A 23,147-nucleotide genomic window follows, 5' to 3' on the forward strand; every position below is an offset into this window, starting at 1 on the left:
GTTTTCCGCATTGTACAGACAACAGGGAAATTGTACACCCCTCACCCCCGTGCTGGCCTCCTAACATCCCTATTCATCAGAGAGAAAAGGATGCTTAATGTCGCACTGTTTCTGGCTGAGCAGACCACAGCTGCTGCTTCCCTCTCTACACACAACACAAACTCCCAATACCCTTTAAGGGCCCTGACAAACCAATATCTGGCCACACCTTGACATCCAACAATACACCACAGTGTAGAGAAGTGGCACAAACCACCCTGAGAAACAAGATATCCCCTGGATATCTGTTTTCATTTTGTTTGACCTTTTGCCCTGAAGAATTACATTTTAGCTTATCATCGCATCATGTTTTTTAATACACCGTGTAGTACCTTGGATTTCAGCTCGGTACACATGCATGGAGAAACACACAGGGTTTGCCCAGAGTACACAGTGGCAGACACACTAGCAGAACACATGTATGGTGTACGTATCATAAATATGAAAGTGTATCTGACCATATTACTGATTATTCTTTTAAGTTTTCTATTTATCATATGACAGTTGCACTCAGTTGTTATTAATTACGAAAGCCAAACAAATTCAGACCCCCAGATACTGAATGTCTGTTTTCAATATATGTGATTAAGGTATGCCTGGATCATATTAGTGTAATGGTGATGAAGGAAGGTTAACGAATAGGAGCAGAGCTGTTGGCTGTCCTCCTGACGTATACCTTTGATCTCAGTTTCTTATTTCTTACAGCCAGTTCACCCTCACTTGTCACTGTGACTTTTGATACATGTGATACATATTCTGTAGAAAACGTCCACTTTACACGTATTTGCTTCTTTCTTAGGGCAGCCTCTTCTCTCCTTCCCTCTCTCTCTCTCTCTTACTCTCTCTCACACTGTTTCTCTCTCCCCCTCTCCCTCACTCTTTCTCCCCCTCTCCCTTGCCCGCTCTTGCTTTCTCTCTCTCTCTCTCTCTCTCTCTCTCTCTCTCTCTCCCTGTCTCTCTCTGAGTGTGTGGGAGTGGGAGTGTGCGAGTGCATGTGTGTGTGTGTGCTCATTTCTGCACGTTGACTGGGTCAGAGATTGCGTGACCGAGCTCTTTTGTCATGGTGATGACCCTGGGCAGGTAGTGACCAGTATCATTTTACCCATTTTACTCTCCTGATCAAAAAACAGCCCATCTAATGTTTCAGCTTAGACCACCAGGACAGCTGGGACTTCAAACTCACTGGAGTCCATCTGGAATGTTCTACAAGTCACTTTTCTCTCAAATGCTAGTTCAATACACGGTGTTTTGAGAAGATAATACAACAAAACAAAAAAACAAATACAGTAATAGGGGAGGGGTGGTTTTTGCAGTCTTTGTCATGTCGAGAGTCTCAGAGCTTCATTTTCCCTACGCTGTGTTGAAAGATGAAGGCAGATCAGGCAGTGTTGATGGACTGGACGTTGGAGTGAAGATACTTTTGACGGTATAATTGTTATAATTGGCGTATAATTGTTGGTATAATGATCCATGCTGTGTATCCTTCTCCATTTACAGCATCAGTGACTCTTGAGCAGCTCGTTCTTCTTCAGTGGGTAATAGGTAGCAGTCTCTGCGCAATGAATCAGTCATTGTTTTCATGTAGTCACATGTAGTCACATTCATCTGAATACTTTAATCTTACAGAATATACAACTCTGTTTAGGACGGGGGACGCGGTGGGGGGTGGGGGGGGGAGTGCGGTGCCAATACAATTGTCGGCTGGGGGGGGGGGGTGCGGTGCCAATACAATTGCCGGTTAACTGGTGTGTTTTCAAAACCACACTGACTAAATCAAAAGCACACATGACGAAATTCAGGCTTGAGTGAGAGTAGTGTGTAGTGGTCTGCAGGAGAGACATGAAACAGTGACTGGTGATTTTCTTCTCAAAGTCTTTTGACCACTGGTCTGTGTCTCATTTGGCCATAATGTTTCAATGACACTTACATACATTCTGTAATGTAATGCAATGTAATAAGTTAGATAACCAGACTGTGTAGCTTTACTGAGCTCTGAGGGGAGGCAGTGAACGTGAGGCTTTTATGACTCTAAGGATAGAGGGGGCAACAGAGTCACCATGGCTTGTAATCATAGATATGAATGTATATGGCAACAGCAGCTGCGTCTACCAGACTCACAGCACAAAGGCAAAGTGTAGCAATGGCATCAGGATGACTGAGGTCATCGTTAGTCACTAGGTGAAAGTCTTGATTAACATGAATATATATTTATTGAGGGAGTTCAGACTAGTGTTAAGGCTGATCGGTCGCAGGGTTTGGGGGTGGATTAGATGAAGGTGAGTGAGGAAAAAAAGCCAGTGGTTACTATACAGATACTGAGAGGCACTGATGGGTAGTGTAGCTGATGGGTATAAGGGTGATGACTGAGGCAGGCGGTTGATGATGGGTATAAGGGTGATGACTGAGGCAGGCGGTTGATGGGTAAAAAGGTCATGGGACTTTGACCGGTGATGTGAGAGGTGAATATTTAGCATTGGGAACGTTTAGCATTGGGTGAAGGACACATGCAAAAAGAAGCTGAAGAAGGGGAAATTCAGTCAGTGAAAACAGTGTGGGCCTTCGCTAAGAGAGTAAAGGCACATCTCACTAACACCTAACGAAAGACATCTAAGGGCAGGGGCAGTATGTATAACACCTAGATTATCCAGAAAGTGTGATGTGGATAAGGAGCATGTGGAGATGAAGATTTGCTCTTTCTTTGTGTGTGAAATGAAATGAAGTGTGTGTGTGTGCGTGTGTGTGTGTGTGTGTGTGTGTGTGTGTGTGTGTGTGCACGTGCCATTCTCTCTCAAACAGCAGATGTAGCAGTGGGTTTGAGGCTGATGCTCTGAATGATGTCCTCTCGGTTGATCTTTCGCAGGGCTGTGCAAAGCGTGTCCACGCTAGCACTATCTTGACTTGCCCAGTCAGAGAGCAGAGCTTGGATTGGACGTTCCTCTTGACGGAACGAGGCGATGCGTTCCTCCTCGTAGCCCAGCAACCCTGCCAGGCTGCACCAGTCAGTCTCCTCTGTGGCCCCGCTTCCTTCTCCTCCACAGGTATGGCTGAGGAGTTTCTCCACCTCCTCACGAGTGTGCAGAGGCAGGGAAAGAGCAGAGCCACCATCCATCTTCACCACTGAGAAACATGATAGATAGATAGATAGATAGATAGATAGATAGATAGATAGATAGATAGATAGATAGATAGATAGATAGATAGATAGATAGATAGATAGATAGATGGTAATTATCTTTCTACTACATGCAGACCTAAAAACAGGCCACTGTCAATCGTGCTACAATTTATTTATTTATTTTTTTCAAGCTACATTCAGTGGACACTCCCAGCTTTTAGAAAATGAAATCTGGGGGAATCATTGAATCATTTGTTCCTGAACATTGAAAGGGAAGTCTTTGAGCACTACTTTTGAGTTCAGTTCATTTTTAGGAAAGCCCATTCAGCAAGTTAGCTGAAATTCACATGATTAACTGAAACATCTGTACAGAAATTCATGAAAGGATTTTTTCAATTATAAATCTCAGCTGAATCTGACCCTCCTCTATCTACTGTGATGTTAGTGGGAAAACATTCATCACATGTTTCCTATCCCACAAACATCACCAGACTAACCACAGACAAGAATATATACACAAACATCCTCACACAGTTCCTCTCTGGCTTGCAATGTGGGCTGTACCAGAAGCCATGTAAGTGTTTGAATAGTAAACTGTGTAGACTGAATAAATTTGGTTCTTTTTACAACTTCTCATATTTTGTCGTTTGTTTTGTAAAAATGTATGAAGTGCAATTTAAGAGTCATATTGACTGACATCTAACACCCTAAAGGGGATTCCTTTCTTGTACTGAAAAGAAGAACACTTGAGACCTGACTCCTTCCATGAGCGCTGCTCTGAGGAAAGACTGACTGAATCCTAACTCAGAGGATATGGCAACCCCTTGGTTAGACTCCTAGATACTAAAGCACATGTGCAGCTGGGATAACACAGTTGACATGCAGAGACACATATTCCTGCTGCTCACATAGCTATGTACTCCACAATCCTCTATATGTAAATGATGTACTGTGCTGTAATTTGAAGTTAGTGCTATGTGTATGTGTCATGGTTCTTGTACAAAGATACACGTGTACTGTGCACTGCATATGAAAGTCTGCGTTTATGGTACTGTGTGGCATGCATAAGTGCATGTGTGTGTGTGTTTACCTGTATGGGGCTGACCCTGCCCTTCCTGCAAACTCTGGCTGTCTACAGAGATGCCACTGTCGCTGTGCAGTTTCTCTCCCTCAGGAGAGGGAGTCTGACTGGGGTTGGCAGTGCCCGCCCTGTTGTTGGCACCCTGCTTATTCTGCTTGCAGCTGTTCCACCTAAAATCAAACCAATGAAAGTTCAAAAAAGATCAGAAACACTTTAAAAACTACAGAAAGTTCCATGTAGACACCAAATTGTTTTCACACTAAAAAGAAAACTATATGAAGAAAAGCAAAACACACACACAGATAAAAAAAAAATATTTCAGATGGGTTTTCACAGTTGATAAAGTATGATTTTTTTTTTTTCAAAGAAGACACACCCCTTTGTTTGTAAACAGCTCTGACACTCCCAGCCAAGGAATGAACATCTGATATCACTACATCTGTACATAAAGTGCAGTACAATAGATCAATGATGAGGAGTGGCATTATGTGGCTAATGCACATCAGACTGTTATTCTTGCTCAATATGGTGGAAGTGGGTCAATCACATGCCCTCCAATGATGTGTTTAAATATTTCATGTCCCGCTCTGTTGTGCTGTCTCCCTGCCCATGGCCTGCAGCTAGTGAAACCCTTTCAACCATAACTTAATCCGTTTCTCATGTCATCTTTCAATTTTCCCGAACTAAAAAAAAAAAAAATGTGTTTGTGTTCAGAAATGCACTGAACCATAAAGATTGGAGAAAACACACATTTAATATTGAAGAAGAATATATGCTAAATGAGTATGGTGGGATGATAACATAGCTCCCATGTGTTGATGTAAACAAACAAAACCAACAGAGAGGATGAAATGTAACGATGCCTCCGTTACACAAAAAAAACATGGATGACCTCATTAAAAATAGATCAGATAAAGTTTAAAACTAGAACAGCGCTGTTAGCCAATAAATGGCATTATGTTTTCGTGACTACACCTCAAAGCTTATCCATTTCTGCTCCATCCTCTCACTCTCTCTCTCTCTCTCTCTCTCTCTCTTCCTCTCTCTATCTGTCTCTCTTTCTCACTCTCTTCTACCACACCATAAACAGAACACAATGGTCTCTCAGAGGCTGGAATACCCCAGCAGCAGTGTCTGATGGAGGTGACACGCTGCTCTGTTCTGAATGGGCTTGTGAGCCAGAAGGTTATCAACCGCATTCGAGTTGATTCAGGAAAAAAAGAAGAGAAAAAAAAAATTATGACCAGTTTGGTGTTTTATGATTCCCTTGTGCCGCCCGTCTGTATTTTTATAATAAATTCCGACACCCGTGGCTATAACAAATAAAAAAACCAAAAAGCTCATTTATCTCATATTTTTGTTCTTCTCATCTTCACCATTTGAATATGACAAAGGCGATGAGGCCCAGCAGAACAGCAGCCAGAATAGAGGAGTAAATGGGGATCAGTTTCTCGCTCAGGCCATTCCTCAGATTCTTCAGCCCAGGGTCTGCTGTGGTCACCCTCTCTGTGGACACATCCAGAGGAAAGTCACTCATGTCTGTTACAAGAGGTTCTTCAGGAGAAGGAGGAGGAGAACCAAAGGTGCTGGGAGTATTCAGACCTGTTAGAGTAGAGTGATAGAGAGAGAGAGAGAGAGAGAGAGAGAAAGAGAAAGATTAGAGAAAGGGAGTATTGCAAAAGTGTGAATACTCAAAATGTCAAACGAAGTCAAATCACATGGAAACTTGGCACTTAGGTCTTCTCTGGCTTTGCTCACCAGCCATGCACACTGATGTCACTTGCAGGGTAAGAAATGGTCATTTTGATTTGATTCGGCTTGATTCAATTGTGGACTATAATAAACGGTCTTAGTTTGCGTCACACTGAATAGACCTAAAACTGGGCCAAACGACTATGATTAGATGAGAGAATACTGTTGTCCTGTGTCTGAGTCCGGCACAGTTTAGTCAACCACTCTCGGCAGATCTAACAGAGAACCAATGGAAAAGGGGAAAAAGTCTAACTACAGGTCGACTTCATAATTAACAGCAGAGTTGACAGTCCAACACAAGCCTCTCGGAAAGAGAGGCAGATCATGAAGAAATTATCCGCAGTGGCAATGAACACCATCACGGTGAGAGTGTATGTTGGGGGGACAGTGTTCACTTACACCGCTGACAGATGGAGGGACACATTGTCTATCATCAGATATTCTGGCCATAGGGGGAGGATGGAGGCCCTAAGGATGGGAATGGACTAAAGACCATCACACAACGGTTTGACTGGGTGTGGCGCTGATGCAGAACGACTGAGTCTACCCCGAGTAGATTTCTGACAGTTTTACATTCTCCGTGTCAAAGAATGCCAAAATTTCATATCATATCTCTTCTCTTATTGCTCTGGTTTACTGCATCTATGTGTTCACGGTGTGTTCATTTGTGTGTATCTGGATTACTGTAATTATTGTTTCCCAGTCATACTCTTTCCTTTTTGTTCTTTCCACTTTTCTCAAACAACCAAAAAAAAAAATTAACTCCACTTCTCCAACATATCGCTAAATCGCTCACTCGTTCGCACACACGCACACGCACACGCACACACACACGCGCGCATACACACGCACACACGCACACATGCTCACACACACACAGGCACACATACACAATCCCCACAGAGGGGATACCAGATACCAGCATGGACAGAGATCCTCTTTGTCAAGCACAAAATGTTCTCCTTCTTCCTCACTCTCTCTCTCTCTCTCTCTCTCTCTCTCTCTCTCTTTCTCTTTCTTTCTCTTTCTCCTGCTCTCCACTCTCTCTCTCTCAAACTATCTATCTCTCCATCATGTCTCTTTTACTTACTGTTGCTCTTTTGTTCAGCTGGTTATCATCTTCTCCAGAAAGGCTTCACACAATTCTGGTCATTCATTCCATCTTTTCTTTCTTCCCCTCTCTTCCTGGTCCCCTGTCTCCTCTCCTTGACTTGTTTTTATTTTTTCTTTATTTCTTTATTTCTCCCTTTAGATTCACTTTAAACCTTCATGTTTCCTTCATGTTCTAATGGTCTCTAATGCTGCCACTCCCTGTTTATCTCCCACACATATCTCCTTTACTGCTCTCCTGCTCTCCCAATTTATCAATTTATCTCAAATCAAAACGTACATCTCTCTCTCTCTCTCTCTCTCTCTCTCTCTCTCTCTTTTTCTCACGCCGTCTCTCTCTCTCTTTCTCACTCCGCTGAATGGATGTAGTGTTGTGAAATACTCAGATCAGATACAGTGATTACACTCTGGTGAATAAGGCTAAATGGAAGCTGGAACTGTTTTCTCTCTGTCCTCTCTTTGCCCTCTGTATCTTTACACACACACACACACACACACACACACTGTCCAGCTCTTATGAGAAACTATTTAAATAATTCTAGCGACAGGTTGACTTGATTATCACTATTATCCTTCTGATCTGGATTAATCTTATATACAGCGCATAAAATGTTTCACTGGCCTTTTGAGTTTGTGAATATGTAAAAGGACATGAGATTACCCTCTTTATCTTGCCTTCAGAATGAAAAGCACTGAGACTGAGGGATTTCGAGAAAGACAGAAGATTGGCTCCAACATAATATCCCCAGCATTTGCCAAGAGTTAATTTCACATCATCCTCGATTTAAACTATTAACAAGGGGAAAGTACATGCCCAAATTTATGACTTCAGTTACAATGAAATTAGAGGAACTGTGCCTATAAAGTGTGTGTGTGTATGTGTGTGTGTATGTGTGTGTGTGTGTGTGTGTGTGCACGCAGGTGTGCAGGCCCACCCAAGCTAATGTCTAGCCTTGCTACACATCACTAGAGTGTAAAAGAGTTTAAAAGCCTCACACTGAAGTTAAGCAAAAGAGGTGATTTCAGGGCACTGTTACAAAACAGTTCTTAAAACTATGGTTTTATTGTGTGTCATTATCCTACCTCTGCAACTACTACTAATACTGCTGTTCACTCTATAATATAGACCATTTCCCGGAGCAGCAGTGTTACTGTTGCTCAGAAATCCGTTCCTCTGTTTTGGTACTAATAATGTCCTTACATGACTGAATAATGACTAAGATTTCAGCTAAAAGCACTGAGAGTAGAAATATGGAATGTGGTGCTGGTGTATGTGTCTGTGCATGTGTGTGTGTGTGTATGTGTATGTGTGTGTGTGTGTGTGTGTTCTCTGCGGCAGAATGTGATAGGCACTCACAGAGGTCAGCCAGAGTAACCTGAGAGTGCAGAGGAGAAACTTCATCTCTTTTATCGACCACAAACGCTTCTCTACATCTGCTCTGTCTCCTTCCCTCCTTTCCCTTTCCTTCTCTCTCTCTCTCTCTCTCTCTCTCTCTCTCTCTCTTTCTCTCTCTCTCCTTTCCCTCTCTTATCTTAAATGCATATTCTCCTTAAGTGTACATCTGTCTGCTCATCTCTCTTTCTCTCCTCTCTCTGTTTTATCTCTTCTTCACCAGGCACTATCTCAACCCCTCTGTTGTCCAAACTCCTACTGTTTCCTTTCTCTTTTTTCTTTTCCAGGCCACAACACACTTTGTTTCTGGTCAGCAATTCAAAACCATTATGCAACAAAGAGAAGCCATTATAATTTGTATTATTCATAGAAGCAAAGTGTTCTGCTTTAATCAGAGGGCTGGCACTGATTCTCTTTTAAGTGATGCTCTAGAATGACTTCAGGATCATATAATGATTGAAATGTGGCATAGGCTGAGAAACCTGATCCCTGATCAGCTATTTCTACATCCAAATTTAATCAGTCACTAACCTGCAAATGGTGTCCAAAACAACCTCTTGACCTTTAAGGGCAATTTCCTGTCAGTGATTAGGGAAAAAACACTTCCTGTCTAAAAGACTTATTTCTTTGAAGAGAAAGACAAGTTCATTAGAAGAAGTAAACGCTAGCTTTCCATATCACTCCAGTTTCCATGCTTTTAGACCCACAAATCAAAATTCAGCAAATCAAATCAGATGCAAGTGCTACAGTTTTTTCAGTCAAATTCTCCAAAAAACCTCTCTATAGGTCAACTGACAGGATCTGTATGGTATCCAAGATTTAAACGTCACTTCTTGATATAGCAAGGTTCTTATTTGTGATATGTAAATGCTTTTTATGTATCACCAAATGGGACACCAACTTTCTGCCTGACACAGTCTTTCATATAAAACACAAAAGTTCCACTATACAAAAGAGGCAGTTAGGCTGTTCAGCAGCACATTCAAACTTCCAGGCCAAGTTGCTGGCCATGCTAATGATCAGGGATGATGTCATTCCACTGTGGTTGGCTCAAACAATGCACACTTTTGCTCTACAATCCGATTAATTGAACTTTGACATCAGTGGTGAAGATGGGCAGATAAAAGAATAGATGTAAATTGTCACGGTCTGAAAAAGGAGCCTCTTGAAAACAAAAGGCAAATAGAAGAAGAATTCCTCAGCTGGAATGTCAGATTCTACAGAGGGAATGCCAACTTCTCCCAAAAAATCAGTTATCCAATGTGACTTATCAGACACTCAGTCTCAGCATGCAGCCAAGGGCCGTGGGGAGATTTACGAGGCGGAAAATCGGCCATGAATGAGTTGACACGAGCTGGGCCGCACGCCTAGCTCTCACCTCTGAGCCCCCGAAAGCATGGCCAAGCCGTTCCAACAGCCCTGCGATTCCCTAAGGAATGTCACAGGGCACATTCTGCACTGTGGCACACTGCTGAGGACAGTACAGTATTCCCACATGGATGGAGTTCATTGTTTTGGAGATCGAATGGTGAAAAAGAGCGACTGTAACAGATAAAGAGGCTCGTGTGTACAAAGAGAGACAGGGAATGAGAGTAAATCTAGAGAAAGAGACAGAGTAAGGCTTTCCAGTATGATAGGCACACTTTGTGACAGGAAAAGGGATAGAGTTTAAAGTTAAAAGGTCAACACTGGCAGGGATAAGTCGACGGATGTAGCACTAAAAAAAAAATTGTTCTCTGCGACGGTAGTACAATGATGCTTTATGCACCCTCACACAGAAAGAAGGGTCCACAGAGTAAGTGATGCGATCATCTGGTCGTTTTATGACAAAGAGGATATGGCACAGACACACACTCCTTTAGCATTTAGTATTTGCATTTTTAACACAGTTGCTTCAATCTCCAAACTTTGGCCACAGACAAACGTCTAAACACATGATTCATTTTTGGCAATTCACATACATTGCTACAATATATGGTGCTACATCTTTTCTGTTTTTCATGGTGCTGCACGTTAAATTCAAATTCTGTCCAGTTGTGTAGCCTATGTCATGTTAGGAATCAGCATGACACAGGAGGAATCAGTTAAATGTACCATACCTCCTAACTCTCTCCTCATACTTGCCCTTTTCCCCACATACACTAACTTTGCCTCCAAATTCCAGGTAACTAAACAAAAGGTTATTCCTCCAATCAAACAATTTTACTCAGCAGAGAGCAATTCTTTAAGAAAGTTAAGGAATGTGATCTAGTAAATCTCTAGCTTGTCTGAACATAGTCTGAGAGTAGTCTGAGCACTGAGCGGCCCGTGGAAGTAACACGTGTTATGTAAGTAAATGTAAATGTTGTAAACCAGCTTTCAACATAATGTGGAGGACGGGACAAATCTGAGATATCTCCTGATAATCACAACAGCCCCCCCCCACCCCATCCCCTCCACCACACACACACACAGACACACACACACACACACACACACACACACTCACACACACATACAGCAGAAGTTCTGTAAATGATCCCTCTATTAATGAAATTACACACCACTTACACTGCCTCCTTCTCCTTACAGAAATGGCTTCCTCTGTTTTGGGTTGGTCACATACAGGCTACTAAACCCAAATTAGAGTGTGGAAATTTAGAGGAAACAAGATCCCCATCATTACACTGAAGATCAATTTTCATCAGTTACTTACCCTCCGGCTTTTTTGACTGTCCCTGGGCTACTCATTTACCAGTAGAACACATGTCCACACATTATCTGAGAATATTTATTTTCCAAGTGCATTTTCTCTGTAACATTTTCTTTCCATTTATGTCATTTTGCCTGAGAATATACCAGTTAAACGCGCCAAGCAATCATATTGTTTACAAGGCGGGTTTTAGGAGGGAATAATAGAGAACTTGTAGCTAAAATCACCAAACCGGGTGATCCTTTTAGAAAATAGATCATAATTTATTATTAGATAAAAAGTCTTTTTTTTTTTTTTTTTTAACTTGCCTCTGACCAAACTACTGTCTTAACGTCTCCTCTTTTGTAGGGGATCATGATATGTTGCTGTTTCTAAATCTTATTCAGGACTTCAGCAGAGATCTAGCCTTCACTCCCATCTGAACACAGTAGCCTGCCTTCACCCCTGACCTGGGCTGAGGTCAGAGTGTTGGGTCATGCAGGGAGCAAGTAGACGTCTTCCTGATCTGTGGTAAGATAAACATCTCCAGACGAGAACTTTGGAAGACGTGAGTGGGCTACCAGTAGACACACACGGGGGGCAGGCATACTCATTCCCCTGGCATTTTTTGTAGAGAATTCCTCTTGCCATGTACTGTTGTGCTGTTCACGTGGACTTGCCTATGTAACACACAGCCAGCAAAACACATATGCATGCGCATGTACACACACAAGCCAAGTTCTGTCGCTCATTACTGCACGTTGTAGCAGGGGAGATGAGTCTGGAGGGATGTTTATCCTGATGTTAGTGATAGGACAGTGTTAATGAGGGAGGAAACGGCTCTCTCACAGAGAGGACATTAGTACAGCTAATGCGTCGTAGCAAGAGAACGAAGGACAGGAGTCCTGTTTATTTATAAAACGCGTATTGCCATCAGTCAATTCAGACCCATTGGTCAGTAAATAGGCTACACATGCCACACATCTGAACCAATGATGTGGAAACTCTGCAAAGGCAAAACAACAAAAGAGGATGTAAATCCAATAATGTTGTCTGGCTGGTCAGCAGTTAGGACATAATGCCCTAATGGGAAGTACTATACAAATCAAAGCCCTCTTTGTCATAAAGAGGGTAAAGAGACTGCATTAAGCAGTGGGTAACTTGGCAGAGAGCTTCTTTCAACTGCTTTAACAAAATTCAGTGTTAAACATTCATCCAGCTGCACATGCCCAAAGCTGAAGACTTCTGTATGTGAAGTGGAAAAGATATACAAAGATCAGCCTGATCCAGAAAATGTTTATAAAAAATTCTTCAGCGTGAGTAAAGCTTGTTCACAGATCCTAAAAATACTACTCAGACGATCAGTCTGTGGGGGAGGGCAAAGGACAGGTTGGGGTGGTCAAAGGGAGATACAAAAGACCCTTTCTGAGTGTTTTATTCCTGACCTTGTTTTACATGCGTAACCCCTCAACCCCAATCTTACCCCCTCAGCAAGTTCACCGACCACTCCCCCCCCCCTCAACACACACACACACACACACACACACACACACACCACTACCACCACCACACAAACACACATGTATACACACACACACATACACGCACACACGCACACACATACACACACATATTCCAAACACTCCAACACTGCAGTGATCAGCAAACCTTCTTTAATGACCTCTCATTTATCCTAGTTTAGTCATGTTATAAAGTGAATCTAGCCTGATGTGAACTGAATGGAATTCCTGGCTTGACTTGTTCTTTTGCCTGCAGGGTTTAACTGTGTGATATGAGAGCTATTCATACTCAATGCGTTATGATGACCTACCAAGACCAGTCAGAAGAGACCAAGTTAGACCAAAGAAAAGACAAGTGTCTGGGATGAGTGTGGGTTGTAGACATAAAGACTGCATTTTGAGATTACCCTTCACATTTGACCTTTGGATAAGCCAAATAGTACTGTACTATTAATGTGAAGATGCACAGTATCAGTCTTGGGCCAACAGACCAATGTTCTCCTGTTCACTGTACACAGTGAAACAGGCGGCCAACAAAGACAGTGAAAGGCCATGTGACAGAGCACAATTCAGCCGATTCAAAACTGCAGATAATTGTGCTTCTATGTCTCATCTTATGATAAAATACGCTTCAGAAAGAACTCCAGGGAAAATTCTCTATCTCTCCAATAGTTTTCACACAATCTCTCTCTCTCTCTCTCTTGCTCGCTCAATCACACACAGATACACACACACACACACACACACACACACACACACACACACATACACACACAGTCTCACCTTGGCAGACAGTGTCACTAACTGAAGTGCAGCTTTGGATCATTGTCTCAGATTCCTCACATGCGGTGCAGGGCAGGCAGGGGTCCAGTGCACTCTCCTGGTCTGAGTAGGTATCTTCGTCACACTCCTCACACACTGTGTCACGATAATGCATACAACGAATCAGCACACCCTGACCTTCAGGACACACCGTGCACGCCTGACACTCGCCCGTCACCTCGCTGCGAAAGTAGCCGTAGTCACACACACACACGGCATCGTTGGTATCTGTGCAGGGAGTCTCCATGCGCAGCAAGCCTGTGCAACGTGTGCATGGCTGACACTTCTCTGTGTGGCTGAAGTTCTCTGAGAATGTCTCACCTTATTGGATAGAGAGGGAGGGAGAGAGAGAGAGAGAGAGAGGGAGCAGGAGCACATTAATGTGTATAAAATGATGTGTCAGTTTTCAGATGATAGCAAAAGAGAGAGCAAAAAAGAGAAATCATAATCATAGCACATAATTTGAGGTGAAGAACATAATACACATAATGTTCATGATTTCCCATCATGGAATCAATTTCATGACAAGCAAGCAATGGATTTTGAAGGTTTTGAATATCACAAGTATTTTTTATGGAGTTCTATAGAATGCAGTGCATTGGGGACAGAAAAAATCAATATGGTATGTTTATGTAATATTATTCAGATAGGCTACAGAAAAGCTTTAAATCACACAAGATGCCAATGTTAATGTGTGTGTGTGTGTGTGTGTGTGTGTGTGTGTGTGTGTGTGTGTGTGTGTAGACTGTGTAGACAGCTCTTCCCTTGCGACCAGCCTTTGTACAGCAGTGTTCAGTGTCTTGTAGTAGATCAAATGTTTTTTTTTCCCCACTGACAGGATTAACGCTACGTAGAACTAATGAACAAAAGAAAAGGAGAGAGAACTTCAGAGCCACCCAATGTTTCTATTGTACAAAACTGCCACATTCAATGGGAATGACCAATAACGCCAACGTTAGCCTGCCTAAGGGCAACATTCATCTTCTGAAGTGAATCTGAAGTGCTATTGTGTCTCTTCACTGGACGAGAGGGAGTTCGTATTTTATGGTCTTCCTGATTCCCTTGTGTTTTGTCCAGCTACTCTGCTGATTGTCTTATTGATGAGGGGGAGGAAGGGTAATGCCTTGTGTTCTTTGGGGTAACTGCTGGGGTTTATTTAAGAGGCTGGGGGTAGTTGCTACATTTCCTGCAGATGAAAATACGTCCACTCAGCCTTTCCTTCTGCCAAGCTTCCATTCCTACCATTACCCAGCCCTCTCCTCCTCATCCCTCCATCTCAAAGCCATTATCACAGTGCCACCCATCAATAATGCATATCAGCTCATCACTACAGGCTGTATACCAGCAGCTGTGTGTTTGTGTGGGCGTTTGTCATTGTCGGTACATTAGAGAGCAGAGGTAACATTCAGTCAGTGACTTCTGTTTGTCAAAAGCCCTTAAAAGGAAAGCCACCCTGACTGCCCAGGCCAACTATATTTTACCGCCATGTCTCTATGTGTCAGTCTCTCTGGAATGCTGGAGTAAAGCATGTCTATGTGTGCGCGCGCATGTGTGTGTGTGTGTGTGTGTGTGTGTGTGTGTGTGTGTGTGTGTGTGTGTGTGTGTGTGTGTACGTGTTTGTGCACTCCTTCTGAAACAGCTGGTTTATCTCCATCTGAATTTGCAGTCGTTTTGTCTGCCATACTTCATGAGACCTGACTGCATCGCCTTGCATTTTTAAGCTGTCTCAAATTAAAAGCAGAGGCTTTCAGGCTTTACATCATTTTGAGGTATTTGAAGTTTTTGAAGGGTCTATGTTGCAAGAAACTTCAGTAATCACTATCTAAACATGAAAGTGCTGAAGTTGTAAAAATAAGGTTAAATATAAGAAGCTTGAAGACAGACAGACATAATGTCTATACTGAAGGAACTATAAGGGCCACTGTACTATACCATAAAGTAGAATCCAGCCTTGAACCAAGGACTGACAAAATGTCATGTTTTACTATATCTGACAGCACAGAATTCTTGAGCCTGAACCCTATTCAAATTAGGCCAGGAGGAACAGGTAAGCCAATAAAACTGCCTATGGTAACATTGAGAAGGAACTTTGAATGGAACAAAACACTTGCATTGGAGCCTGTATGTTTCTAACAGGACCGGTTATTAAATTCATGTAGGAGCTGCAGCTCATAATTAATTGTCACAGATTTTTGTTTTGTTTTGTTTTTTTTTTTGGCCATGAAAATGCAGAGTGAAAGCGAAGAGTGTTGGTGAAAGTGTGCAAAGGTTCAAAGAGACAACTGCACGTCGGTGAGACTACTGAGGTGAATAGAAGGGTGACGAGCGCGTGTATCATGTGATTAGTGTGTTTAGGCCCCGAGCTAGGGAAGGGAGGCATTGGAATAACACACCTGTTTCAAAGAGCAAAGCAGGTTTTTCAACGCCAGGTACGTGAACTATTAGTTCAGGACAAATGTAACCATTTGAGTTACTAGCTGTAGTATTACTCAGATATTTCCATCCACGTGCCTCAGTTGTTATGTGTTTATGAGCTCCAGTGTAACTCCTAATTTCAAGTGTGTTGGCTGCTGTATTGAGTTTGATGTGTGTTGTAGCAATAATTTATTATCATCATTCGCAAGAGACACTGTCAGTCCAATAGATAAAACGAAAAAAAAAAAAAGTACCAGTATCCTTATTGAGATGACATATTTAAACATGAAATTTTTAGTAATTTGGCAAACATAGTAAAATATACAATGTCCCAACAGTACTATGTAACAAATACAGCATTCTGTTTGCTGCCAAAGTCTTGCTTAAGCCTTTTTTTATTGCAGCTCCAAGAAGGAAATGTGGTCTGTCAAGACAAACACTGCTGTTTTTTACAATTTCAATGATGTGTGTCTGTGTGACAGTGCGAATATTTATCTTGGACCAAAATGCGTTTAAGTGTTACTTTTCAACACATCATTATTGAACATTTCAAAAAAAAAAAAAAAAACAGAAAAAAGGACTACTGGGATTGTGACAGGAACAGTTTGTGGTTTTCAGCACATAATGGTTATAGTTGAACGATAGGGTGAGAGAAGCTGATCCCAGAGCAGCCCTCAGGGGAGGCCAGATACTGGGGCTGGAATTACAGGAAGAGGAATGTCTAAGGTTTGAATTGATTGACACGGGGTGGGGGTGGAGTCCACTGTCAAACACACTGTCAATGGATATTTTGCCTCAAGGCTCCACACGAAGGGACAGAAGAATATTTAAGTAAGTGTATGGTCCTACACTTTGTTTTACACTGCAATGTCTTAAATAGATGCATTCTGATCTTACTAAGATCTTTTTACATTGCATGCAGCATCATACGAAAGCCAACACATAACCGAGATATACAAAGACAAGATCAACACTTTACAGATTTTGGCTCATCTGTTCCACCCTTCTCTCTCTCTCTCTCTCTCTCTCTCTCTCTCTCTCTCTAGAAATTCACATTTTTCCTTTCTCAAACTCTACAGGCCTCTCTTTGCATTTGCATTGATCTGTTACCCATATCTTCCATTCTCTTTTCTCTTTCTTTTCTCTACAGATCATGATAGTCCAACATGGGATACAGCTGAATGAGCAAAGGGAATCAGAATAAAAAATCTGGCTCTGGTCTCTGTAACCCATGGTCCATTCTACCCCCTGACCCTATCTGCAAACACGTAACAAATCATGAGATCCACTCTGGCTAAACAGCCTTCTCCGCATCAAGATCCTGGTCCAATGTTTTATTTCCATAATTCATTAAACTCCCAGCCAGAAACATTACGAGTGGTCTGTGATCACTCCAGACAGTATTTTGTCAAGTCACATTTGCCAAACTGTTCCCCCTTTAACTGCTAATTACTGCTCACAGCTAAAAGACACTCTCTCTCTCTGTATCCCAGAGGGAGAGTAGAGAGCTATCTCTCCTTTAAAAGACAGAGAGCAGACAGTGGGGCTAGGGATGCATTCAGGAAATGGCATTTTAAATAAGGATGCAGGTTCATTTTACGGTGCTAGAGTTAACGCTGCCCAAGTGGAAAGGCTGTGGTGTTGGAGGTGTGTGTGCGTGCGTGTGTGTGTGTGTGTGTGTGTGTGTGTGTGTGTGTGTGTGTGAGAGAGAGAGAGAGAGAAAGAGAGAACTTACTGTCAAGGCACTGTTCACACACTGTCTGAGTATCTCCACATGGCTGCACCACACCCTCTCCAGGTTGACACTCCTTACAACATTCACCACTTGTTGTGTACTGACCCGACATACACGGGTCCTGTGCTCCCAACACACCAACCTACGCAGAGAAACAGAGGAAAGGAACAGAGAGAGAGAGAGAGAGAGAGAGAGAGAGAGAACATAACATAATCATATTCATGTTCTCCATTACTTTACCCAGAAGGCTCAGAAGTACAACATATTGCAATGTAGAGGTCAGCAGTAAATGAGTAATGAGTCTTCCAGGCAGATTCAGCCTGTTTTCTTCCCACAGAGCGTGGTACGATGGCTGACTTCCAATGAATAGCCAAACATGTAGTGACAAGAGGTGCTCCACATGCTTCTGTGTTACCCAGAGCTAGATTTTCAAATCATCTTCAGTTCACCTCTCAGTCCTCAACTTGAGACCCAGCCTCACATTCTCCATCATTATTTCAAACTTTTTAAGTCCAAGTGTTTAATGTATCGTAACTGAAGGAATAAGACAGAACAAAGAGTCGGTATAAGTACATGGAATGACCTCTTAATCATAATCTCCTGCCGATAACGGTCCTGTCACTCACAGTCTTAACAGCGTACAGACTTCAGGTTAGAAAGGTAATGTTTTCTAAATGTAAATGTGACCCTTTACACCCTTTAATGCTCCCCATACCCAACGTTCAGCCCTTCAATTACAACTCTAACCCCTCCCAATGTGGATCTCCTTAAAGCCAGCGCAGTCTCTCCAGACACTGACCCCAGCACGCCCTCTCTGTCCAGGAGGCGTAGGAACAGGAATGCATCATACCAGACACTGTCACCTTAGACATCACACAAAAAGGCCATGTGGTTTACAAAGACTGGCTCGCCAAACTACAAGCAGCTGGTGTCTCTTAAGCTTCTCTAGTTACAGTCCTGTTTTTCTCGCATTCTCTGTTGATTTTGTATAGACCTATAGTTACATACAGGATGTAGCATTTTTCACATAAAAACATTTCTTTCAGTGGATTAAAGGCTCTGGTCTGACGGTCCATAACTAAGGTTTTACATTAGGTTTCAATCCCTATACTGTTAATTCTAGATTGCTTTGTGTCTCCCTTGTGAATCTATAATAATTTTATTTAGCATAAGATTTTTTATGCCGTTTATTTATTTTACTACAAATTGTTCCAATATGGTCAGCATTTTGGTTTTTTAAGCAAAAAAAAAATTGCATACCTGAACTCAAGTCCTGACATAAAGGGTGTGTAGATGACAAAAGTGACCTTTCCAGCATTTCATTCAAATGATTTTAGCAAGTAAGTGATGAATACTGATGTCAGTTTGTTAAGTGATTGAAATAACAACTCTAGAGAGAGAGGGGGTGGTGCACGGGCCACTGTCCCCTCGAGGTATCTCTGAGTCAGGTGGAAAAAGAAACTGCAAATAGTGACATATGTAAGTATCCCTTCAAACAAACAAACACTCTCTGTATACCTTTGACCAACAGACTCCTTGGTATTCTGCAGAGCATAACGCTCTTAAGTTCTCCCTCCCTCCACCTGAGCAACCCCTCCGCCCCTCCCGTAAACAGGCATTCCAGTCCGAACGACCAATAATCTCCAAGTTCTTACTGGTCCTGAGCCTCTGGAACCAATTCCATGTTTTATACATCTCAGGAATGCATGAGAAGTCTGCTGAGTGACATACAGGCCGTCGAAAGACAGTTTTTAACAGTTCAAGTATGTAGATCTACAACAAAACCAACCCTGAATACTGTTATAGCGCTGGGAGGTACATGAGGCTCTTCATCAGGTTAAAAACTGATGAAAAACTCCGAGAGGAATTTTGCTATCCATGAGCTTTCGAGTTTGTTGCAAAACAGAAATAACTTTTCTCAAATGTTTCGTCTCGCTTTGTTTGTCAATTCTGACGCTTGTATACTGGAAAAAGATGAATTGTAATTGTTTAACTATTAATTTGAATTATTTCTGTCATGATCTTTTAAGTTACGCTGTGTCAGTGTAAGACATAAATACACGTGCCTTTCTCTCTACCTCAACCCGCGTGCGCTATCATAATACGCTGTAAGTTACTGAGAAACATATGTCTGTCAACATATGTGCATCAGTTCAGCTCCCACAGCCCTGAAACCAGTTCTTACAATCTGCACACATTCACACACTAGAATAACCTCACGTGGCAAAAAACATGTTTACAGAAACCAAAGTGCTTCCAAAAAGGAGCCAAGTCCTACTAGTGCCTTCAAATCTGGCAACAACATGCAGAATGTTGCAACCCTTCTACATCAAAGTGCCGAATCGGATGACAGTGATCCTGTGATCTGATGTTGTATGTATAGACCAGGTACTAATAGGTTGTTACATTTTTTATTAAAAGGTTCTTATATTCTCTGTTGGTTTAATTAGTGGGGGGAAATAATGAAGTAATTTGGAATTGTTTGCAGAGCAAAGGTATAAGAGAGATATGGAGTTATAGAATTATATGACTTAAAGATGTTGGAGAGAGACTCTGGCTAAAGTATTTCTCAGCTGAATGCATTTAAGTGACTGACCTCTTCCTGTCACCACTTATTAAGTAATCAGAGGACCGAACCCATTCTCTGGAGCAGAAACTGGGAGCATATGATCTGCGAAATATCAGACGCCTCTAACCCTCTACAAATGCAATAACTGATATAAAACCCGCTTCAGTAATCAAATTACTTCTTGTTTCTTGATGATTATACCTGCTTGTAAGCTTTCCTATGCTGTTTCCAGTACCATAAGAGAGTTGAGTCGCAGCTTGCTTTGTTCTTTAATTCTTAAAATTAATGGCCCTCGCTTGTTCCAATGTGGGTGGGGTTATAACTGATAAGTGATTTGCCTGTGATGGTAACAAGCACCTATAAGTCATCACGCTTTTTCGTACGAGAGAGAGAGAGAGAGAGAGAGAGAGAACATGCCATATTAATATTGCATTAGTCGCTGACACAGCGATCGTGCCTGTGAAACCAGTGGATTCAGGCGTGTAAATGCTCAATAGGGACAAGATGATGCTAGGATTGCTAAAAATGGGGCAGCTAAATTCAGTAACTAAGTTCAGGACTTTTTTTTTTAACATAGAGGGGAATTGATTACATTCAGAATGTAGACAATTTGCAGAGATGAACACTGTGTACCCGTCAGTAAACAACCTAGCAAAGCACTGAGGTTGTTAGCCCCTGCCCCGCAGCATTGCAAATATCTAGTCGTGTCCGCGGGGTTATTGAGAGGGGCGTATGGGTCAGATTGGTGTTAGAGGCTGATATTAAGGCACAGTGAAGATTTTTGTTGTACCAGTGATAATATGAACCACTAAACTGGCAAAAAAAAAATATTACTGTAACGCTGATCGTAACAAACTCAGGAAATTCGCGAAAGGAAAGGTGAAGTAGGAAAGCACTGTTTTGAAAACAAAATGAACTCAAACTTAAAAAATAAAAACAAATTCAACATCAAGGATCATGATTAGAAGCCAAGGAGTCATTTCCACTTTTGTTTCAGACCAACATCTAAATTACGTTTTCTAATATTAGATATTTTATACAATATTCTAATAATATCCTTTAATATTAGACATTCTATATAATATTCTAATAATATACTTAATAAAAAGCAAACATCTCACGTGCGCTACAATGAAGCTCACTATACGCGGAAGAGCGAAACATAAGGGTGAATACATTCAACACCTTGAGAAAAATTTCTGGCTGGTTACAATGAGCAGGACTGAAGCAAAAACTTGCTCCAATCACAGCTCGCTCATTGCCTTGACGAGCGACAGCCAAAAGAACAGACTCAGGTGCAAGACTACGAAGGTTTGCAAACAGTAGGAGAACTAAATTAGGCTATATATTAAGACAAGGTTCCAAAAAATACAAATTGAACGACTACGTGCTACTCACCACTCCAAGGAACACTGGTATGATCACAGTAAACATGTTCTGCAACTCTTTCGCCGAATTTTGAGCGCCTTGAAAAATATAAACTTCGTACAAAAACAACTAAAAATAATTTACTCATTTACTTCCGTAATGAAGCTGACCTGTGAAATGAGCATCATAGTAATTAGAGCGTTCATGAAGCTTAGTTTTAAATATTCTTTTATCCTCGTGTGGCTTTATAGTCTTCGTAGTTTCTGAGTTCCAAAAAAGAGTCCGAGAAAATAAATGAGTGTCCTTCTACGTCCAAGACATCAGTCCTCCTTTAAAAAGATGCACAGTCCATCTCTCCGTCACCGTAATGGGGAGTCCAGAGCGATAGCACCGTGGTGCGCCCTGCTAGGCTGATCTGGACCGTGCACCAGTGCGCGTCTCAAATGACAACGTAACAGCTTTCACAGTCTCTTCGAGGGAAATAATCCTCCATTTACCTCCTCCTCATCTTCTTCCTCTCCTTCCTCATCAGTGTGTTACGGGACGAGGGGGGTTGGAGGGTCGCCGCCTTACTCCCGCCTCAAAGAGCAGTTATCATCCCCTTAAAAGTTATCTGCTTGCACACCATTTTATTGCCGCGGTGTTTTATTAAGTAAGGTATGAATAAAGGAAAATGGACATCTGACCAGCTCAGATATTAAAAGTCAATTAAACTCACTTTTCGACCCTTTTTTTCAAACTCATAATAAAGCGTTTATACTTTTTTTTATTATTATTATTTATGGCTTTAAATTTGTGGTTAGGTAATTTATGCCTTCTGTGAGATTAATTGTTACAAGAAAAGAATTGCAACTACAACCTGGACGACTTGTAAATCAAATTGACTGTCAGTCTGCAAAATACATTAGTCTTTGAAGTTACGTTACTGTATGAAATCAGAGCCATGTTGCCCACAGCGGTACAGGATGCACATCAGTTTACAACTGAAATGGAAACCATTCTGCCAGTTCTCTGGCAGTTATCTCCTATGGAGCAGATTTCAAACGACAACTACATCGGGTCTCCCAGATGTTGAATGAAATCCTCCGCAAGGTGGCGATAATGCTACAGCTCTGGATTCAGAGAGCGTTTGTGCGTTACTTTGAGGTTTTGAAGTAAATTTTTGAAGTCGCCTCTACAGTACCCATTTGGGTTTAAACTTCCGTCCTGCACCACATGGAGCAATGCATTGGCTGTCAGAGGCTGTGATTATGCCCATCAAGCTGTATTTTAGGTTCGACACAATCGTGCTTTTCTGATTTGAGAAACTAGATTAACTAAGTGAGACATTACTTATGGATTATGTCTTTGTCGTCGCTGTATTATTGCAGAAATGCAGCATCAGTCCTAAAGTCAATTCAGAACTTCCCCAAATCTGCTCAACCCCTTATCGCCAAATTTCTTCAAGCTTGTCCCTTTCTCTCAAGCATTTTTTCCAGGGGAGTGACGGTGTTGGAAAATTAATGCTTTCTTATTTAGTCTTCTGCGGTAAAACGTTACCCTCATGAGTTTCCTGAG

The 23,147-nt window shown here is 41.9% G+C and overlaps 1 protein-coding gene across 1 annotated transcript; it reads right to left on the minus strand.

Annotated features, from left to right (window-relative positions):
• Positions 1 to 2,825: 2,825 nt before the first annotated feature.
• ngfrb (nerve growth factor receptor b) lies at positions 2,826 to 21,655 on the minus strand. Its single transcript, XM_030775664.1, has 6 exons — positions 21,621 to 21,655; positions 17,654 to 17,795; positions 13,465 to 13,824; positions 5,612 to 5,837; positions 4,245 to 4,405; positions 2,826 to 3,156 (listed from the first exon to the last, which is right to left on the minus strand). Exons 2-6 carry the CDS (start codon positions 17,763 to 17,765, stop codon positions 2,828 to 2,830), a joined length of 1,188 nt encoding a protein of 395 aa, XP_030631524.1. The 5' UTR covers positions 17,766 to 17,795; positions 21,621 to 21,655; the 3' UTR covers positions 2,826 to 2,827.
• Between the last annotated feature and the right edge of the window lie 1,492 nt (positions 21,656 to 23,147).

The sequence above is a fragment of the Chanos chanos genome, chromosome 5 (assembly GCF_902362185.1).
Source record: "Chanos chanos chromosome 5, fChaCha1.1, whole genome shotgun sequence".
NCBI classification, from domain to species: domain Eukaryota; kingdom Metazoa; phylum Chordata; class Actinopteri; order Gonorynchiformes; family Chanidae; genus Chanos; species Chanos chanos.

Bases quoted from the DNA above. Each gene is read 5' to 3' on its own strand.
- ngfrb (XM_030775664.1), bottom strand. From the start codon at position 17,765: ATGTCGGGTCAGTACACAACAAGTGGTGAATGTTGTAAGGAGTGTCAA. The intron at 5,838-13,464 runs GTGAGACTGTGT...CTACTCTAACAG, and splicing joins TAGTGACACTGTCTGCCAAG to GTCTGAATACTCCCAGCACC. The intron at 4,406-5,611 runs GTGAAGATGAGA...GTTTGATTTTAG, and splicing joins GCCTTTGTCATATTCAAATG to GTGGAACAGCTGCAAGCAGA.